The sequence below is a fragment of the Apteryx rowi genome, unplaced genomic scaffold, assembly GCF_003343035.1.
Source record: "Apteryx rowi isolate R43461 unplaced genomic scaffold, aptRow1 scaffold_219, whole genome shotgun sequence".
Classification (NCBI taxonomy): domain Eukaryota; kingdom Metazoa; phylum Chordata; class Aves; order Apterygiformes; family Apterygidae; genus Apteryx; species Apteryx rowi.
Window position 1 is genome coordinate 958,901 of NW_020448519.1, and position 21,996 is coordinate 980,896.

Genomic DNA, 21,996 nt, shown 5'->3' on the forward strand with positions numbered 1-21,996 from the left:
AAACAGACTGTTTTATTAACCCAGCAGTCACCTTTGAGATTCATACATGTCCACTTTTTTCTCGCCTTTGTACCTAATCCCAAGAGACTGGTACCTGGCTTCCCTTGGAATAACAAAGTCAGTCAAAAACCTCCAAACATGATTGTTAACTGAATGCCAACTGTTTCTTCTCATCTTTTTTTTTTAGTAGTGTGTTAGGGATTGTGTCCTTATGGGTGCCGTATAACCATAACATTAATTTGGCTTTATATTTAAGGATTTTTTTTCTCTTGCAATAGTAGAATTACATTGTGCAAGAAATTAAATTGCTGCTTCTATTTTGTATGTGTGTGTGTTTTATAGTGATTTTTTCAGCTCTGCTAATAGTGGAAAGGGAAGAAATAAAGCAATGCTGCAGGCACTGACTGGACTACAGTTTCAGCTCAGAGGAAAGCTACAGGATCAAGAGTGGACAGACAAGCACCCTCAAGAAGAAGCCCATGCACATTATTCACAGTGTCATATACCAGTTTCACAGTATTCTGGCTTCAATGGATTTTTTCCACTGGGAACACGCTTTTCATCAGACAAAGCTCCAGCAATCTCAGAGGTACCTATATTACCAACATTTACAAAGCAGATTTCAGAATGCTGTGTTATCTGCAGAAAGCTGTTCTTAATTGTAACATAATTACCTCATTTTGAAGTTCATCTAAATCAAATCCAGGAGGGAGGTGAGGGGTGAAGCTGTTAAGCTTAACATTTTCTAAAAAAACATATATAGGGCTCAAGCAAGTGTTGGGATATTAACTAACAACTTCTTGTGCTCATTCTGCATCAAAACATGCTAGTTGAATCAATAATCTTGGCACAACTGTCTAATGAGCTAAGTGTGACGACATACAGTCCATTTACCCTTTGGACAGTGGAATGGCTCTGGAGTTTGCTTTCCACATTGTGCGACGTTTCCTGGGAGCAGACAGGCTGAGGTCCAGCTGCAGCGGGCAGGGGAAGGGACCTTGCAGCTGTAGGGGTGCCCCTCACCCTGGGGTAGCGGGTGCAGGTTCTCATGATGTGGGGAGAGAGGGAACGACCGCCTCCCGGCAAACCTGTGCCCGGCAGCTGTTAGCACCATCCCTCTGGGACTACAGTTTTTCTCCACGGCTTTTGACAGCTTTGGGCAGCCTTCGGCTCTTCTCTGAACTCCCTGCCCCAAGGACTGGCAGAGGAGAAGCAGGTCGGCAGGGTGGTCACCGTTCTGTACGCAGGGTTTGGAGGCAATATCGCACAGCTCCTTTGTCTCAGCAGGGTCTGCATGGGGGTGCAGGGCAGCAGCCCATCGCCCAGGTTATCTGGTGCTGGCTGTGCATTACAAAACTCACTGTTTGAAAAACAATTACTGAACATAACAGATAATGCCACCATATTTCTCTTTACTCAAATGGGAAATAACTGTGGTATTTCAGATACCACATGGTGGCAGTTGTTGATAAAGGGTGATACTAGTTTGTTTTTAATTTATTAAACTGAGGAAAGCTAAACTGCAGTGAGTGGAGTAGCCAAGTAGCCATTTCAGAAATGTTACATCTGTTAGTTTGATATCTGATATCTTGACCGTTTCTTTCTCATTTAGCAGTGGGAAGGAAAAGAAAAAGATAAGCAGAGATTCAGTTACTATCCAAACTCTGAATCCAACAATGAATATTTTAAATCTTTGACTGCTAATAAACTTTCCCTCCAGTTCTTGCCACTCCCTCTCTCTTCTGGGCTCTCTCCGCTCTCCTGCTCCTCCAGTATTCTGCACTGTAGCCTGGGGAAAAGAAGTTTAAGAAAAGTAATAAAGTTTTTATTTATTCCTTACAGCTTTTCTGCCCCTGTGGGCATTTGTCTGCCTGTCTGGCTAATGTGCTGTAATAAATCTGCTCTCTGCCATACACACATATATCATTCTATCAATCAGCAAGAGGAAATGCTGAGTATGGTGAGTGCTAACAAGCACTCAGAGAGGTCAGTACACCAGTGCACTATACTGGCATGCTACTTTCCCTACAGGCTGCCTTTAATTGGAGGAAAATAAATGAGGTGGCACGTGGCTGGCGCCATGTCTTCTTGCCGATTTCCTTGCTTTGGCAAACTGACTGGCTGCTTCATTTTGCAGGGTGGCACTAACCCTCCCCAGGCTCCTGTTGGAAGGCAGTTCCCTCTTAGCCTCTTTACTGACTCTGAGTTGACTGGGGCAGGCAGTGCTGCTGGAAGAGGTGCTCCCACAGAGGCTAGCAGGTGATCAAAGGGAGCTGAAGGGCCTGTGGGGATAGCACTTCCTCGCAGGCTGGAAATCACAAGGGAAGGAGGTGTGGGAAAAGGTGAAGAAAAAGGAATAAGGGAGTGAAGGAGAGGAAAGCAAGGGGGGATGAGAAAGAGAAAATATAAAGTGGGAAATGGTGAAGGAAGTGGCATCGAGGAGAAATGGACTGAGGAAAAATGGAAAAAAAACAAATAAGAGGAGAGGGAAAAAAAGTAAAGAAATAATGATGAAAAAGACATAGAAAGCCATATATTACTGGAGAGAAATATCAAAAGTAGAAAAAAATAGAAAAACAAAAATATTCTTGTGCAGAAGTCAAAGTAGGCAGGAAGCAACATCTCCAAAAGATCTCAAGGAAGATCAGGTCATCAGAGGAATTTTTCAAAGACAGGTTTCAGGTTTCAGTTTTAGACAAGAAATCGTGCCCAATCCATTATTAAGTAGCAATGCTTTAAGCTGGATTTCTACAGAGAGGCTGACTTCTAGACATTTCTTCTCACCCACTTGTGGGCAGCCATCAAGCCATCAAGGACTGACTCTCATTCCTCACTAGCAAAACTTATGATTGAGTAAGTTTTGTACCAGAGGCTTTACAGCAAAGCCAATCTGTTCACTGCAGACTGTGTGTCTGGTAGGTGAAAAGGGATTTGTTGTGAAGAAGAGAAGAATTACAAATCTCTGTGGGGATATAAAGGCCAAGGTGAGAACTCAGGGTTTATAGAATGTAAGAACAGATCATTTTCTGGAAGTCCTGCATTTTCTCTGCATTCACAGAGGTTCTGGTGTTGATAAGTGTATCACATTTGCACAATAGTAAAATGATAAAAAATCTTAATGATATTTTTCCCAATCAGAGTCAGCACTAACGAGGAATCCATCCTGAGTGAAGAAGTACCATAAAACAGCATTGAGAACACTATATTTGAGATCAAGGATTTGGGAAGGTAGCAAGAAAGGGTTAGAATTTGCTATTTTAGAAGAACCTTGGCAAAGGTCTAAGAAACAGAGTTCAGAATATGACTCATGTTGAGGCCTCCTTTTTGTGACACAAAACTTGGGTCCAGATTAGCTTTTGTGTTGAACAAAGAGAATCATCTTTACTCTCCCAGAAGGCAGATCAATCTATAGAAAGGCAGTAAAAGAGCTACTGGGTTTTCTCTTGCATTATTTGTAGGTCTTATGAGCTAAGTGACTTTGGTTTTAGCAAATATCTGGATTGGAGAACTGAAAGAAAATCCAGAGGAATGTAGGATGTGGTATCTGTGACTCAGAATGTGTGACTTCTGCTCTTGAATGAATGTCAAGCCTACTTTGTATCTGTTTCAATCAGAATTCAAATTTGGCTGATAGTGGTAAAAATGTTAATAATATAGTCAGACTTCCTCAAGGTGTTTGATTAGTAAACTTGTCATGGAATAATTGGATTAATCAACTAAATAACTGACAGATCTGAAAAAGGACTTGGAAACGGGGGATCATTGCTGGATTGGATGTTGTCCTTGGACTAGCACAGGAATGAGTTCTTGGGCCAGTGTTACATAAAAATATATTTTCAACTAGTGAAAACAGCTTAACCTGTGTAAGTGGCTTCATTACTGGAGCAGTGGAAAAGAGGAGAGTATAGAAAAATGTTGCTGGCGTAGAATAGCATGGGTCTTTTCACAATGTGTGCACAAGTAAATCATGTGTATTTTAATGTGAAGTAAGCAAAGCTTCACCTCCAGAAAATGAAAAGCTGTATCAGCCCAGTCTGTGGCAAGGTGGGGGACTTTGACCTGGGAACCTGTAAATTTGAGGAGGACTTAGGAGTCAGAAGGCTTGATCAACTAAAAACTGGTGTTAAATGAGGTTTAAGGGTAACCTGCTGAAAATCCAGCAGCACCTATAAAGATACTGAAAGACTGAAAACAGGCTCCCCAGTATACACAGCAAAGGCACACAAAGTAGTGGCTGGAAGCTGGATTCTTTGGGCAAGAATCATTTCACCTGACTCCCAGCACCTACAAGGTAGCTGTTTGCTAAACACTTTCACATAACTCCTAGTGAGGCTGGAGTGATACTTGTCTCATCTACTGGAGAAAGCTCCACATAAGGTCTGCCTGTTAACCATTTAAAAATACTACTATGATCTACATACCCTATTATATATCCCATACCCCCTACATACCCATACATACCCAACTACATACCCTACTATGATCTTCTCAAATTCTGTAAGAGTGATTAGTGAGAATAACACCCAACACTGTGACCTGGGACCCTGATGAAGCTGGGAGTTATGCTTCACAAAAGCATTTCTATAAATGGCTACATCTCTTTTAAATTAGGTATTTTAAAGCTTCTGGGGTTTTATTTTAATACTTATTCTTTTAGAACTTTTTGGTAGGCAACTTTTTATGTTTAAATACAGAACAGGTCTAATCCAGATACTGCAAGAAGGAAAGTCATGGCTTTCTTACAGTATTCTAAATGCCACAAATATCTGCTATATGTAGAAGTCCTGTGTTGCCTGTCTTATATCTCCCATGTAGGGGAGTCTCATTTACCCAATACCAGCAACAATGAGTATTTTCCACTTCCTCTTCTTGCTGAAGTCCTCTATTGGTAGCAGTGACACCCTACATTTGATATAAGGGTACATAAACATTCTAAACAGGATTTACCTTTTGGTGGATACGTGCATAATCTCTTTTGCCTGCAACTGCCAAAGTCTATCCTACTGTCATGTGTCTGTTCTTTCCAGAATTGTTAGGGCTGTCTTGATTAGGAAAAGAGAGAACAGAATGGCAGCATCTTGCTACCCACATACAAATAGCTAATTTGAATGCAAGTAAGGTGCACCTCATATCCAAGAATATCCTTGTCAAACACACGTATACATCTCATCTACCTCTGTAGTGTCTGTAATATCTTATCAGGGCTTTGCAACAGCTCCCATGTAAATGATACGTTAGCAGTACACAGTAACACAAGGATGCTTACACTACAATAGAGCAGTGATCCATACAGTTGAATATTGTGCTTCAGAATGCCTCCCTTGGGATATCCTCTATCTCGATATGTGCCTAAATCTGAACTAGATATCTCAGCCACTTTTTGTAGTCAGTGCGGCAAGTAGGCACTTTTAAGGTCCATTTTATATGGCTTATGTTAGGCATTTACTAACAAGTAAGATGGTTTGTACCCTCAGACTGCCCTTTTTATCCCTGTTTACTGAAAAGAGAGTCTAGATAATTAGCTTGGATGTAGGCATCTTCATTTTCTCATACACGCGAGTCAAATGAATTCTGTCTCTGCCTTTTGCTTCCGAGAAAGTATGGAAGTCAAAACCTTCTTGATTCCACTTTCAAATTAGTTTATGAGATGATGCAGAAGGGTTAAAATTTAATTACAAGAAATAAAGTAATTGAGGTTATTATGCTTTTTAAGTCTTCCCAAACTGTTTGCTGAACAGTTTCTAGCTACACAGATGCCTGTATGTTTGCTGAATTCACATAGATTTTTTTCATGGCAGTCGTCTGAAATTCATTACTTTTTAGTTTTATGGACAACCTGTACATTTATTATTGATATTAATAAAATTCTTATATTTGGTATTGATATCTACATCATGAGAAAGCATACAGAGAAAAGGAAAGAGGGAAATGAGGTGAAGGGATCAGAAACAAGAGGAAAGAGGGAAGTGGGAGGAAGAACAAAATATGTTTTGGAAGATCTGGAAAGAGGAGGAGCAGAATGGAGAGCAAAAGATGTGGGTGAGTGGGAAATAAGTAGAGATCTGTGTGGGATCCTCAGGCTCACTCATTGTTTTGTAGACGTCTATAATATCTCTTCTTTTCTTCTCCTTTTCAAACTTCACAGACTTCATCTTTTTAACCTTACAGTGTGTAAAGTCCACAGTCTCCATTCTTCCTCCCACATACTTCATCTTTTTTTGCCATTTTTTAGACCTTTTTATTTTTGCTGTGTCTATTCTTTCACACACCTCTTCACATCTGAGCACAGCTGTTGACCTACTTCTGTGCAATAATTCCTATAACATGGAAATCACCAAATCTAGCACTTTCTCTACACTGATGTCTGTGATATTGAGGGCAAATTCAGTATGTTCATCACCTGCATCAGTTGAGGAGTGCGTTAAAAATGCTGGATCACTTTGACTCAAAATTAGAATCACTTACTCAGAGGTAACAATTCTCTAAGGACTTGAAGCTGTGTCCTGTTAGGATGATTTGGTCTAAAGCATATTGTGATTCTTTGTATGAAGGAGGCCAAAAAGTGGGAAGACAGGTCTGCAAAGGAAAATAGTCATGCTTATATCACAGGATCTCTTGATTTCTTCCATGTGTTCTCAGCTCAGAGTCTTGGGCAAGAGTGAGATGTCTGTCTAAACTAAAAAATTTAAATATGCCCAGAACTTTTCCAGGCACTGATATTATCCTCTTAGGATCTCTTAGAAGAGTTCTTAGCACAATTTTGGCCCATGACAGCTAGTGCTCTCCTTCAGAAAGGTTTGGAATTTATGAGGTCTGGGGACAGTTTCTAACTGGCGTTTTGCAAGTAGTTGTGCTACTGTAGAGGCTAAAATAATTTACTGATGTAAATGTGGGCTCTTCCGTGACTGCCTGGCTTCAGTGCCCAGAGACCTTCCCAGGCACAACAATTTTATGAGTAAAAGTATAGATTGCGAGGGTTCTGTAAAATTTCTCTTCTGACAACCAAGTGCTGTTTAGTATATATTTTAAAATGGATGGTGCAAATGGGTACAGACCCCATTTGCAAGGAAGAGATCAGCCATTTTTTTTAATGGGGAATACTATCAGGTCCCATCTGCAGTTAAAAACTGTTTTGCAATTGTAAAGTAGAGAATGACAGTACAAACACTGTTGGCCCTACCTTGGGGGTATGCAAGTTTATCCACTGTTAATGGAAGGAGGTGAAGTTTCTTGTCTCATACAACAGAGAAAATGAATCAGCTCCACAGACTTGCAAAGCAGATCAGCACTTTTTGAAATGCTGGCCCAGAATTAACAGCATTGCAGGGCTTGCAGCTTCCTATTGACTTCAGTGGGAAGGTAAGAACCAAGATGGGAGTTAGAGTTCAAATGCAGTAATAAATAGCTGAAGGGTTACTGGGGAAAAATGGGCTTTGAAACAGTGGTGTGATTCTCTATGACAAGGGCTATAGTATTTGAATTTTGAAGAGAACTGACTGTTGAGATGTTAAGTATTATGCACTGCATTAGTAATTATATAACAGATGATATTAATGATTCTTATGCAAGTGTTTGTTAAACCTATAATTCAGATTTAATGAATAACCAATGGCCTTTGTTATATGGAAAAGAAAACCCACACTTCACTTGTGAGATTAATCTTATTTAAAGCAAAAATTCTCTCTGAATAGCTGGCAGTATTCAGCCTAAATTAGCATCAGCTGAAGTGAGCAGTTGAGCTTCATCTGACATTTATTAGGACAAATGCATAAAGGCTGTGCTGTGGCAATACCATTTAATTGTCAGGGCAATTAGTTTCCACTCTGGATATCAGAATTGTCACTGAGTTAAAAAAAACAAAAAAAAACAAAAAAACCCCCTGTTAGTTGTTATAAAGATCCAACAGAAATGGTTTCTTTTTTAACTGAAATTTGTGTCTGAATTTTATATTGCGCATAAAAGTGAGAATCTGATGGCATAGTCTGGGTCCAGGCATAACAGAGAAAAAAGTAATCATATTAACAGTGGTTGGTCGTCTTCTTATGACTTTGAACCGGTGCTGACTTTTATAAAAAACAGGTAAATCACGGGGTGCTAGGGGCAAAGTCCCTGCAGTGTTTATGGTTCCCTTACCTCCCTAGAAAAAGCAGGATTATTTATTTTCAGCTGTATTAATATATTAAAAATAAGAAACCTTGTGTCCTTATGCATTTTTCTGTAAGCCTTAGCTCATTTGCTCTGCAGTTTGTGGAGATGTCCTTAAGCAAATCAGATCTGCAAGTTGTCCAACAGTTTGACTCTAATCTCTGAGAGCTTTCTTATTTTGAAAAATACTCATAGTGTTATCCTCTTCTGATACACAAATAAACTTGCCATTGCAGGAGATCAAACTTTAATTTGAGACAGCTCTTCAGCCTCTCTCTTTATCGCTCCTTTCATTCTCAAATTCTTTCTAAAGACTTTTGAAATCAAACATTGCTTATCTGCCATGCAGCACAGACATAGTGGGAGCCAGAAAAAATCCAGTGTGGAAATGAGAGTTCCTTTAGGTCAAGGCTCTGATCACAAGTGCAGTGTCTGGAAGCCTATACTCTGATGGCTTGTACAATGGCTGGCCTTTGGATTAACATAGGAATGCAGTTTTCAAGAGCTAAAAGTCTCTTAATTTTTATAAAGAATGACAACCATTTCTAAATGGCTGGAGTCTGAGTTGTGTGCTCCTCCACTTCTTCTTCGCCCCTCCCCACCAAAGTGGGATTTGTGTGTTCAAAGTCAATCCAGATCAAATCCTATAGCCTGACATTTTCATGTGTTTGTCAGTTCTGCATCTGGACAGATCTGAACTGGTGATTATGGTGACTCTCTTCTTTTTAAAGGGGGCATTTTAAATTAAAATTTAACAGAAAGCCCTGGTGTCATGACGTGGAGTAGCTAGGTCCTGCTCTGGATGTGACAAGGTCTCTGGGCTATGCTGTGATCCAGTGGTGTCAAATGAGAACTTTGTCGCATCAGCTACTATTTCCTACCTCTGAGACAGTGGTAATGTAGTTCTGCACTTGCATTCAAAACTATTTCCAATGATCCCCGGAATTTCAGTGCCTTTTGACCATAAGGCAGATGTTCATGTCTAATTAAATGGCCCGTCTACTTTCTGAGCTGTGTGAAATAGGGTTAGGTTCATTTAGAGCTTTTGTATATTATTTTTCTGTGCAAAGATCTAGGACCTTTGAAGGCTAGCACTCAAAAACTTTGGAAAATAACACTGTATCAGAGGCTGGACATTAAAAATATCTGCTACAGAAACTGGACCAAATCCTTGCAATTTTCTAGATCAGTTCAGGTTAACTTTTCTTCTTGAAGTGAGAGGCAAGAGATTCAAAAGAGTGGAAACTCTAGGTAGCCTCTACAGGTAGTTGAAATCAGATTGAAATACGACAAAAATAGCGTCAAGATGTCATGATTTATCTGTGGTTACCTTCAGTCCAGCAAAACAGCACAGGCTGAAGTAATCTGATTCAAGAGGCTGTATACTTTGTAGCTAATTTTGAAGGTTTGGAGATGAATGGACCATTTCCTTGGTTCTTTGTAACGCTGCCATTGGTGGCAGATCAGAAGATATATCCCCATATAAGCCACCATATCTCTCTGCATCTCAATCATGGTGTTCCTGTTCCTTTTATCATCAGCCCTATTTCCTCTAAAGTCTTGCTGATTTCTGGTACATTGTGATCTTGATAACATGGCCTTTCCTCATATTGCTTGTTATCATATCCATTCCCATGAAAATGTTTCGTTAACAAGCTTCTTGAATGCAAGGCAACCTTCAATAATCACCCTGGGTAATCAGCTTCATCTGTGAAACTACTCTTCCTTCTTTTCTGTTGTGGACTTCTTATCTGTCAGAATTAGGGCCAGATTTTGGAATTAGGCAGCCAATGATGCTCATTTCCAAATCGCTGTAGTATCTTCCTCTACCAATGTTTGTACTGTTCTGCAAAAGGTCATTCAGTCATTCTCAGGTATTGTCTGAAGTGCATTTTTCCAGGAATGAAGCACATGGTTATTGACAATAGAATCCTACAGCCTCTATTGGGTTTGCTTTCTCCACTAGTTGGGAGAAAATAATAATGGGGGAAAAAGAAGAAAAAAAAAAAGCTACTGGAGTAACTTTTACCTGACTCACACCTGGATCTGCAAATTTGTTGCTATTCTTTGAAAGTCCTGTTATATGAGTTTTTGATGAGCAAAACATGATGTAAACCTTTTGTATTTGTCTCTGGGAGAAGGATACAAACTGGTGTTTGTGTCTGAGATCAGGCAGTTTTTGACCTCTCAGAGGGAGTTTTAGGATGTTTCCATTTCTCTCAGAATTCAGATGTGCTCCCTGAGACTTAAAGCGTCTCCATTTTGGAGAGCTGTATCACAAGCTGTAGAGGCAGACCCAAAAGGCACTGAAAATGAAGTAATGTCTTGCCCATCAAATGTGGATACAAAGCAAAAGAAAAACAAGTCAATAAGGATAAAGTAACACAAGAATTCTCTTCCACAAGGAGAATCAGTCGCCAGGTGTTCATATCTGTAGTGCAGACACACAGCTTTAGTTCCCGTGGCTCTTTCCCTCTGTACATGGGCATATTTATCCTTTCTCAGGAAACAGCTATTTGAATGCGATAATTCCTGTCCATGGGATAGAACCATAGACAAATTTAGTAACAGATAAAAATGTAACAGACAAAGTGCTTTGGTGCTCTTTAAAGGAGAATATCTGTTGTGAACAGCAACAACTTTTTCTTGTGTCCATAAGCCTAAAGGAAGAAAAATTACTGTTATTTCACAGCCATCATAATTTTCAAAGCCATGCAAACTGCGGAGGTTGTCAAGAAAGCAAAAAACCCAGAAAACACACAGACACACACAGACACACACAGACACACACAGACACACACAGACACACACAGACACACACAGACAGAGTAACCCCCACACCTCTGGCCTTCCACATTCCACTTATTTCACCCAGGACTGCATATTTATTTTGAGATTAATTTGCTACATGTAGTGTACATTTGCCAAGGGTTTTTCCTATTTAATCCTTCAGTTCAGTTATGTTTTAATCCTATTACTGCTAATTGAATGAAGTCTGAAGTCTTTCTGAGTTCGGTGAAGTTCAAGTTGTAATTGGTGTCAAAGAACGGCACAATGCAAGAACTGAATATTAATATTTAACTCTTGCCATTTTATTATTTCCACTTGAAAATCACAGCAGTGGTTAAAAGACCTTTTTATGAGTTCATAAGGGTAGTGAATTGGAGACTATGGGATGAAATTTTCCATTCATGCAGCAAGATTAACAAAAATTGCTTTGTGAGAAACGTAAATGAAATATTATACTGGTGCCCAGTAGCACTCATTATAGGTGCAGGTCTCTCAGTATTCTCAATATGAAATTTTGCCTGTAGGTTAAGTGACTGCACTGTAAAATTTAGCTCAAGGCCATTATGGCATACAAAATTCAAACCTAGGAGCTATTTTCTTTCATATATTCCATTTGGCCTTTTGTAGATAACTAGAAATTGTGGCAGTTTTAGATGATGTTTTAGATTTGAGAACTTTTAAAAAGGCTATGATTTAAAGAAGAGTTCCTGACAAGATATGCACACAATGCTGGATTAATTGCCTATGACTGAAAACAAGGATAAAGACCACCCAGGACAAAGACCACCCCTTTGATTTCAGATATCTAAACAAGTACATTTGTTTGCCTAAAGCAAGTTGTTCAAGGACACAAATGGTTAATTTACCCAACATCTACACAGAACCTTGTTCAAAAATCATAGAAATTAAAAGAAAAATGCCCATTTACTTAGTGGCTTTGGAAATAATTTTTACCCTTGATTAAAAGAATATTTGGAAAAAACAGTTAATTAAGAATTTCTATATGAAAGTTTTATTCTCTCCATTATTCCAGTTTTTCTTTTGATTTTTCAGGGTAGACCCTATAGCCTTTATCATGCTGACAGTGCATATTCAATATTATACCTTTGGGATCCCTATAATCAATCATTTGAAATCAAGCTGGATACAGACCACAACAGAGGAGCTGTTCCAGGAGCACATTAGTAACAACTATAATTCTCTGAACTATACTTTCCTGTAATATCACTAATACTAGAAAAAACAGTGCCTGCGAGGAAGAAAAATGATGAAAAGTAATGCTGGAAGTCAGAGTAAACATCTAAGGAAATCAAAACAGAGAAAGGGAGCAAAGAAGAGATGAAAAATTAGGCAGAGAGAAAAACACTGAAAAAAGCAGAGCAAAAAAGACACACCTGGTAATACTACATATCTGTCATCTGCTTTACACTACATGGGATAAAACTGTGATAATTATTACTGCTTATTTCTATCTACTGATATTTTTGGCCATCACATGAACACTGCACATAATCTGAGCAAGTTATTTGACCAAAATTTATAAGTAGCAATGATAGCAAAGCTGGTTCCAGAGTGAGATACTTGATTCTAAACACTTGCTCTGTGCACTGTGATTTCAGACCAATATATGGATAATCAAAGTTTTGTTTATTTATATTTTATCTTTCCCAAGAATATTTTCTTTTAATTTACTGCAGTTTGTCATGTTGTAATGCCATGCTAGGTTGGAGCAGAACTCCATTGGCCATGCAGATCCAATAACTTTGTGAGGAGCATTAATATGTCTGTGATATATAATTCCTCACGCAGAACAGATCTCAATGGCTTTCTAAAGCCAATGGCAGCTTTTTTTGACAGATTATGGAACTAAAACTGGATTGGAACTAAATGGTACTCTAAGCCTGTAACTTTCATTAGTGGTATTACAAATCATGGGCATATTTCTAAAGAAGAGCAGACTCCACATTTTGTTCGTATTTGAACAACAAATATTGAACTATGTCCTCCCTCATTAATACTGAAAGAAACAGATCACAGTTACCAGTCAAAGGATGGGAACAGTTAAAAATAAGCTGCACTGGGTCTTGAGATAGTCTACAGTATCTAAACATAGAGGAAGAAAATTTCTGAATGTTGCCACAACAACCTCCAATTGTCTCAGTGAAATTTTATTGTGGAAAGACCAGAGGAACTGAATGCAAGTAAACATTGTAATCCAGTTTGTGCCACTGAAATTGTTGATTTTGTGGCTTCAGTGATATGATTAATAATTTTAAGATTTTAATAATTTCATACTGAGTCTTTGAAGTATGATCTAGTCCATACAAACTCCAAACTTAGTCCCTTCTCTGGATTTTTGCTTTAGGTAACAAAAACACCCAAATCAGAGTAAAAACATTCAGTTCATATCTTTTGAATAGGGTTCACTGCCTCCAGAATACTTTTCTATCCATTTATCTTAAGTAACTGTCTGGTCCCACTGACATATTGCACAAGCATCATATAAACTTTGTAGTTTTATCCCTCACACTGTCTCACTGTAAGTAAGGTGTCACATTTTACAGGTGAAAACCTGAGACACAGATTCAGCTCCTCAAACTATAAAGCTTAGCTTCCACAACTTCCTAAGCAGACCTAGCTTTTTAGCCATGTAAATATTAGACATCTAAGTAAAGTTGCCCAAGTTCCCTTCTGTGATCAGTGGAAAGAGATAGGTGCCTCCCAAGAAAAAAAAGTTTTCCTGCCTTTATTAATCTGTCTTAGGAGAAAGAGAATCACTTTCTGGAGGTCCTTTTTCTTACCATTGTCTAAAAGACAGACATTTGCTTTACTTAGACTAGATACTTTTCTTTTAGAGATGAATGCCACTTGTGATGAACTGCTCAAAATTATCCAGGGAATCCCTGTTCAGGCAGGAATTGAACCTGACTCTTTGAAGTCTTTGTGTAGGATGTAACCACTGAGCCACTCCTCTTGCAATCCAGATGATCTTCTTCCAGAGACTCAGTCCACTTCTCTTACATCCAAATGATCACGAGCCTCTTTTCCCCTTTAAGTCAGTAGTATCTACTTCATTCCTTCACAGCAGGATCAGCACCTGTTACAACAATACTGCTCCACAAATGACTGTGGGATACTAAAGCTCACACTTTAGGATAGTGATATGGGTATCTGTGACCTACCTGACAGTAAGTTCATCTTAGAGCTGTCTGCTGCAACCTCCGCTGCTGACCACTGGTAGAAGTAGGAGACCAAGCAAGGACAACTTGCAAATGCAATGCCTTTCAATATCTGATACAAAGTACTTAGCACTAGAAGCTGTGTGCTGATTATCTGGAGTACTCACAATATAATTCCCCGCCCCCCCCCCCCCCACATTAGCTCTACAATAAAACAAACAGCTTCCCTGCAGGCTGGCTAAGAACTACCATCTGCAAACTGAAAGACCTGGAACCTATTCCAAAGCCCATTGAAAACAAGTTGACTTTACTGAACTTTGATTTGGGTCTAGAAAAGCAGCATTTTTAAGGTTAGAATCTTTGTGTTTAAAGAGAAAAATAACTCTGAAAACATTTTTGAAAGCATTCCAGCCAGTGATATTTCAACAAACAGACTTTCTGATCTCTGAACTCTGCTGATTTGTATTTAAATTATTATTTAAAAAACATGCTTGTACTCTTTTGGATCTTAGGTAATAAAACCTAAGGGTAACCCAGGCCTTTAAAGTCTTGTGTCTGTGAGAATAAAATTGAACATACATAAAAGGAACCCTCCCCCCCCCCCCCCCCAAAAAAAACACCCCCCCCCAACTTTCCTGTACCCTTATCTGAAATCTTTATACCAAGTCAGGTCTCCATGCGTACAGAGCTATTTTAAGCACATTTTCTAGCAAAAGAAATGTTGATGACATTTCAGAAGCGATTCCCTCACTGCTGTGCTAGTTATCGCCACAGTTAATGGGCCGCTCTTGATAACAGCAGTATTGCTTCTAAAAATGTGACGATTCTCTGCAGATAGAAATGTCTTGCTCTGCATTATGCCCATTGATTCAAAAAACAATACTAAAACACTTCTCCACAGAACTCATATTTGGAAGAAATGAGGTCTAACCAGACTTTATTCTCAAAAAATAAAAAAAGAATAAAAAGAGAATCTCTATTAGAAGAGGTAGGCTCTTGCCAGTCATTTTTTATTCCTCATTATTCAGTATTACTGAATATGTAAGTATATATATTTACACACATATACATCTATACATTCTGTGTGTATGTGTGAATGTGTTCAAGTATATATAAAAATCAAAGCTGTTTCAGTGAAAGAGACCCAATGTATAAGACATTGTAAATGTGTATATGATCAGCCAATTAGAGGCCCCAAACATTTGTTAGCTAAGGATCTAATTCTCTGGCTGTTCCGAACAGATCATCATCAGTTTCATCACAGCAATAAAGATTCCCTTGCACATAGCACCTGGTAGTCAAACAAACAAGTGACATATGTCATATCACATATGACATATGCTGAGGTGGTGGCAATACAGTTTTTACTACATTCATTCTTTAATTAAAAAAAAGAAAAAAGAAAAAAAAGAAAGCAAGTGGCCCGAACTGACTTGCTGTTTATTGTTATAGAAGATAGACATCCAAAATTAAACTCAGAAATCGGTTCCTGAGGCACATAAAGCTGAGATTCTCAAAAGCGTCTACATGACTTAGAAATACAGTCTCCAAGACTTCAGTTAATTAATGAGTGCTAACTAACACCTAAATCTCTGATGTGTTAACATTCATGTGGTTAACCTCAACTACGCTACCAATTATTTCCTTCTACAGTTATTTCTTTCATAGATGGAAGATAAAAGTGGATTTTCTTGATAGTTTGATTAAGTTCCTCTGAAAATAAGCATACTCTTAGACTTTCATGCAGTTTTCCTGCTACCACTGTTGACCTTATGCAGCCATTTGGTTCACTGGCTTTATTTACAGCTCTTAAGTTCATCATGCATGTTAGTTCTTTCAGGAACAGCCTCTCAGTGAAAAGGGAATTTTCCCAGGTGATGTATTAAATGGTGTTCTTCAAGATTTTAAAGAAGTATAATATACATGTTTAATGCAATATGTTTCATTAAGCAAGTCACTGTAATTTCCATTATTAGATATTAGTCAGAAATTAGATCACGCAAGGCACTGATTATATCTTTGAACAAATCCTAATACTTCAGAAACTTTCAACAGTTAAAAAGATCTGAGCTTTCACTCACTGGGTTTAAAATCCAGTTTAGTGTTGATTGATTCATATTTGATTTTCAAGTTTTTGTGATTCTTCTCCACTATTTTTACTATTACTGTTTTTCTGTATCAGATTTGCATTTCTAAATCAGATATACTCCCCTATACATACTGTTTGCCTAAAACCTTTTCTACCTTTCCTGGCTACTATTTGTTACATATTAAAAGCACTGAATTTATATTCTCAATTACATCTACTCTTACGTGTTCATTAGCTGAAGCTAACGTTAACATTACAGAGTTGCATCCACAAGAATTCTGCCCCTTATGAAGAAATGCATTAGTTTTTCAAATTGATAAGATTTGCCTAAAAAATATTATTATTTCTGTATTGTCTCTCCTTCATATTGTTTTAGATACGTCGTCTTGTAGCTTTTCTGCGGTTCAAAAGACATCAAGGTGATTCTGTAACTACCCTGAAAACAATCGAGAGTTTCGTAATTTTGGAACATATCCTGAATTTCTATAAAATCACATTTAAGACGTGTGTTTAATTTTCATTTTTGTAAGGAAATGTACTGTGTAACTCCAGTTTTTCTACTCTTATTTCCCACAGGAAAAATGTCTGTGGTGACTCCTCAGATTACATTATGTTAAATAAATGAGAAACTATTGAATGTCTCATAGTAAAGCAGTGTTTCAAGAAGTTCAGTTTCAAAGTGACACCTTCATTTTTCCTAGGCAGCAATATTTGATCATTTTTAATATAGCTTCCTAAAGAAATGCTGCATTCTGTGATTGCAGTTGCCTTCTGTTTGCCCATCATCAACCTTTCCATCCTACCATCTCAATAATTCCTGAACCTGCAGGCCATTTTCAACAGAAGTTCCTTTATGTGTTATAAAGATCCACAGGTGGGTAGGGGAAGAAGCATAAACTGCAGTGCAGAGCAGGAAGGCCCTTCATCACGCAGCCCCACATGCACACATGCGAGCAATGGCAGCACGTGTGTGCTGGCCTACTGGTTTGTAGGCACTCTAACAACACGCTGTGCCACCAGCTTCCTGTCCAAACAGCATATGAAAGCACACTGGAAGGTGCAGTGGCTATGATGAAGAGTCCAAAATGAGGGAATTGACAGTCCTGTGAAAGGAAGTTTTAAGGGACATATAACACAATTCCATAGGAAACAGTACTGTATTAGTTTCACTCTTCATGGACCAGCTTGGTTATATGCAGCATTCAAATTATACTGTATATATGTAACATTGTGATGAGATGAGGGTCAACTGTTTTATTTTATTTATCATATCTCTTCAGCTCACAGTCATTTTGAGGCTGATCATCTGTATCTATTTTTGTACTGCAGGTTGTTAAGGCAGTGTAACAAATCAATGCTTTTGACTTGTGTGTAGAATTTTGAGCTGGGTTTTGTAGTTAGTTGCTATGCTTACAATGTTCCAGACATGAAAATAGATGTCCTTTTTCTCTGAAAACTTGAGGTGCCTCATTTAGTTCATCAGAGTACTGTGCAGCGCAGGAAGTTCATGGAAAAAGTCACAAGCTCTTCTAATGTGGAAAAGTAAATAATAATAATACCACCAACTCTTGTAATTATGATTCAGGTAAAATTCCTAATCACTTACAATATTTTAAAGAGCAGGATGGTAGACTTTTGCCACTGTTATAATAAAATATACTGCTTATTAGCTAAGAGAGAGGATCTAAAAATAAGATGCAATTGCCAGGGAAAAAGTTGAGTTTCTGAACCACATTACTGAAAGAAGAAAGATGCATTAGTGTGACTAGTTTCAGAATCATATAATATTCTTGCTGTATTTAGCATACATAACTTTGGACTGCAGCATTTTAAATGAAGAATTTAAGAAGAAAGGTTCATATAATCCTTACTGTATCTCATTTATTTATTACTGAGAAGGTATTTAACTTGTTACCGCTTTGGAAAAACAGGCAGTTTTAACGTGATGATGCACTGTTTGTACAGGGGTCAGATAGTCAGGCTTAGGTCCACCAGGGCAACATAACCTGTATTTACATGCAGTTAAGAATCTAGTTGAGCATAAATTAGACCTTTTCTTTAAGTGATTTTGTCACTGCTTGCCCTTTTCTTCAAATTCAAAGCAATTGCTCTTTTTGGATATCAACCCTTATTTCTGTTCTTCGATGTACTGCATGTCTAGTACAAGTACATCTTATGCTATCACTCTCGGAGGTCCTTTTATTAAAGCGTTCTGAATTAGGAGTTAAATATTAATCGGTAAGCTGTAATAAGCCTATTCACACATGAATTTCTGTTCTTCCTGATTACTCAGTGGGAAAGTCATTTATGTTACATACTACTTGATTTATAGAGAAAGGTGTCTAGAAGACTTCCAAACTTATCGACCTGACATGAGATGGGACTTCTGAAAGGATTCTGCATTGGTCCGCTCCTGCTGAAGTCATAAGGGATTGGTGTTGACTTCAGCAACAACAGAGAACTGCTGGAAGCCTCAGCCAGGACTGAAAGAGCTTGTTGTCAGATGTTATTGGTTAATTGTGGTTTCTTCAACAAGATCTGGGCCCCAGTGTGCAAAGCATTATACAGACATATAGTGAACCATTTCCTTAAGGACCTTACAGCTATAAAAGACTTTACTGACAGAAAGTACACCTTAGACTTTTAAAGTCTCAATGTCAAATCCAGCAATACAGGAATAAGCAGAGAGGATAGCAGTAAACATTCAATGCAGATATTTAAGTAGTATGTTTGTTCAAGTGTTGGCAATGTCTTGGTTTCCTACACTAAAAAGGTAATGGGAGCTATACCTGGAATAAAGAATTGTTCTCAGCTCTTCAAGGAGCACTGTCTGATTTTGGAAGGCAGTTGACTGGGGTTATATAAAACTCCAATAGCAGTAATATGCAAACCCATCTTACCTTACTGTTACACGTAGGACTCCTCCCTTCCATTTAGGGCTTTGCTGAGCAGGTCTTCAGCAGAACTGGAGTGATGGGTGCCTGCTTCCAGGCAGACTGATGGTTCTGGGGTGTTCTGAAATGTGTCCATAATGGTGAAGTCTTCTTAAAAGATTAGGACCCTGTTCAAAATATTTCTGATTGGTTCCTTCGGTGCAGAAAATGAATATTTAGAAATTAAATCTTGTTAATTTTGTTACATGGAGACTGGAAGCTCTCCACTCTCTTGAACCAGAAGTAGTCCTTTGACCTCTGGGGACAAAGTCAGAACAGCAGAATTTCATACCTTCTTTAAATAGCAAGACTTGGTTCAAGGAAGTGAAGCATCAGTCTGTTGACCTAGCTGCATTATAAATAGTTGTGCCAGCTGCTTTCTTCAGGTGAGGCAGAGGAGAAATTGGGGGAGAAAGCATTCACATGCTGAGCTGTGAATATTCTTCCATGAGCAGCTCTCTGAAGTTAGATCCCAGAAGTCCAAAGCTCCTCTTAACCTTCTCTAACTAATGAAGTCATTCTTCAACATGCCTTCTGATAATACAGCATAGAGGGCTTCCCGTTGTGTATGATATATGCAGCAAAATCAAGGAATTCAGAAATCACAGGCTAGTTTTTCCAAAACTGATAGAATTAGAATAAATCTTTACCCCTTTAAAGAATAATTCTTTGGGAGTCTTTTAACTTTTGCAATTTACAATTTGATCACCTTTGGAATATATATATATTTATATACTATTATCAACAAGCCCAAATCTGCCCCACTGACTCAAGGTACATTTTTCCTTTACAGTTAGATACAGTTAGATAACATTTTCTTATTTCTAAGAATTGTCTTCATTTTCAGATATTAAAAAAAATACTGTTCTTTGACGAGAAATAACTCGATATCTTGATTGCTTAAATCACATATTAATGAGACAGATGTTTGGTCTATTTCATGAGAAAAAGTCAAGTCATAGAGCGTGAAAGATATATATTTTATGCATGGACATGATTATGTAAAAATAAGTTAGTTCAGAGAACTCTCTATTGTCATCTTAGTTTTGATGCTAAAGTAGATTATGAAATGAAGTTTGAAAGTGAACGCTTAACCAGTATGAATTCATGGATGATGAGTTTAGCATTAGTCAACAGGTCAGTCTAAAAAGTGAGGTCATTGATGGTATCTTGTTTAGACTAGAAATATTTTACACAGCATTCACCTGAAGATGGAGCTTGAGTGGTTCTGAATATGTAAGTAAAATACAATTAGTTTCACAAAACTGTTATTAATAACTTTCTATTTTGGACTGTGTATCTGCATAGGGAATAAATCACCATCGTGGGCTTATTTAGATTCTTGTGGCAGAAGAATGAAATCTATAAACAAACTTTCTTTCTTTAATCTTCTTCAACTACCCTGTACTCCTGGGTGTTTTACAGATTCTTATATAAGACTCCTGTAATTATTGAACTGTTCTTTTGACCTGGTTGCTTGAAGGATATTGGATTTCTGTTATATGCGGATGGAGATTAACAGTCAGATCATCTGAAATGCTAAAACACTGTTAATTTTTAGATTTATTGAAAAATCTCCATATTTTTTTTCTAGCTTGGACTTCATCATTTCACTCATTACAATATCTGTTTAGTGTAATTCAAGGATAACATTCCTTAGTTACAACTTTATTAAATACACTCACGACTGCAGTATAACGTTAAAAACTCACTGGTATTTCTAAAAAATTATAATTATATAGCTGGATAATTACTTAGGTACCTAAAATTATGATTAAAAATAATCAAAGCATGTTCTCTGTGACTGCTGTTTTCCTTTTATTTCAGTGGCCACATTCTTAAAGGACCACTTGTATGTGCATATTGAATCTCAGCATATACTCTGAGGACCCCGTTTTACATCTTTTTGCTAGCTTCCTGCTTTCCAAGTTCTGACACTGATTTCACAGTTCACAGCCACCTGGAAGTGACTATGAGGAACTAAAGTTACTGACATTGCCTGCAGTGAAACTACCTTAAAAAAAAAAAAAAGTATATACCTAATTGTGAGTTGGCTTTGTCCTAACTGTGCAACTTCTGTTTTGTGCCCCCAAATTATTATTCCAAATTCCTAATTTTCCAGGGCCACATGTTTGGAATGTGGGTATCTGTGGCAGCAGAATTACATATGTGGAATTAGTGTCCAACTTGGGAAACAGAGGTCTTACTTCCCATTTTTGGATGAAATTTAGGACAGTGTTAATTGTGCATTTCCTGAATCTGGAAGCCCAGGCACAGTTATTGAGTTTGATGAGCACTTTTTGATCTTACAGAACAGAAAGTTTTTATTTCCCTTTTTGTATTCTCATGATTATAACTTATTCCCTTTTTATTATGAAATTTTGGAACTGGAAACATTCCAAGCACTAATATCAGAGAAGAAGAACAATAACTTATTTTTTCTAACTACCAGACTATTTCTAGAAATTCTCTTTTAAGACATAGAAAGATATCTAAATCTCAATTCAATGAAGATCCTTTCTGACAAAAACAAAGAGGAGGAGATAATCTATATGTGTGTTGCGAATAGCTTCCAGTAGGGAGGAGTGAGAAGAAGAATGCAATATTCTAAAATTTGGCTTTCTGAATCATCAATCTCATCTCTACATCTGCAATAAATTAATAGACACCATGCTTGTAAATAAAGAGACAAGCATGTGGGGAGGAAAACAGGGTTGCTAAGGTCGGTGATTTCCACAAAGAAGGAAGAAGACGATTGTAAAACATTATCTATCCAGTTCTTAAATCTTCTTCAGCCTCTGTTGTAGAAGCCTGAGTGAAAACATTTTAGGCAAAGTTTTAAAAGAACCTGGAAGATTGT

General features: G+C 37.9%; 1 protein-coding gene across 1 annotated transcript in view; it reads left to right on the plus strand.

The window, feature by feature from the left end:
- Positions 1-388: 388 nt before the first annotated feature.
- The window catches only part of TFEC (transcription factor EC), a 91,190-nt gene continuing 69,582 nt past the window's right edge, over positions 389-21,996 (plus strand). Inside the window, exon 1 of the mRNA XM_026064504.1 lies at positions 389-589. Coding sequence (XP_025920289.1) covers positions 389-589 — 201 coding nt within the window. The remainder of the gene's footprint in view (positions 590-21,996) is intronic.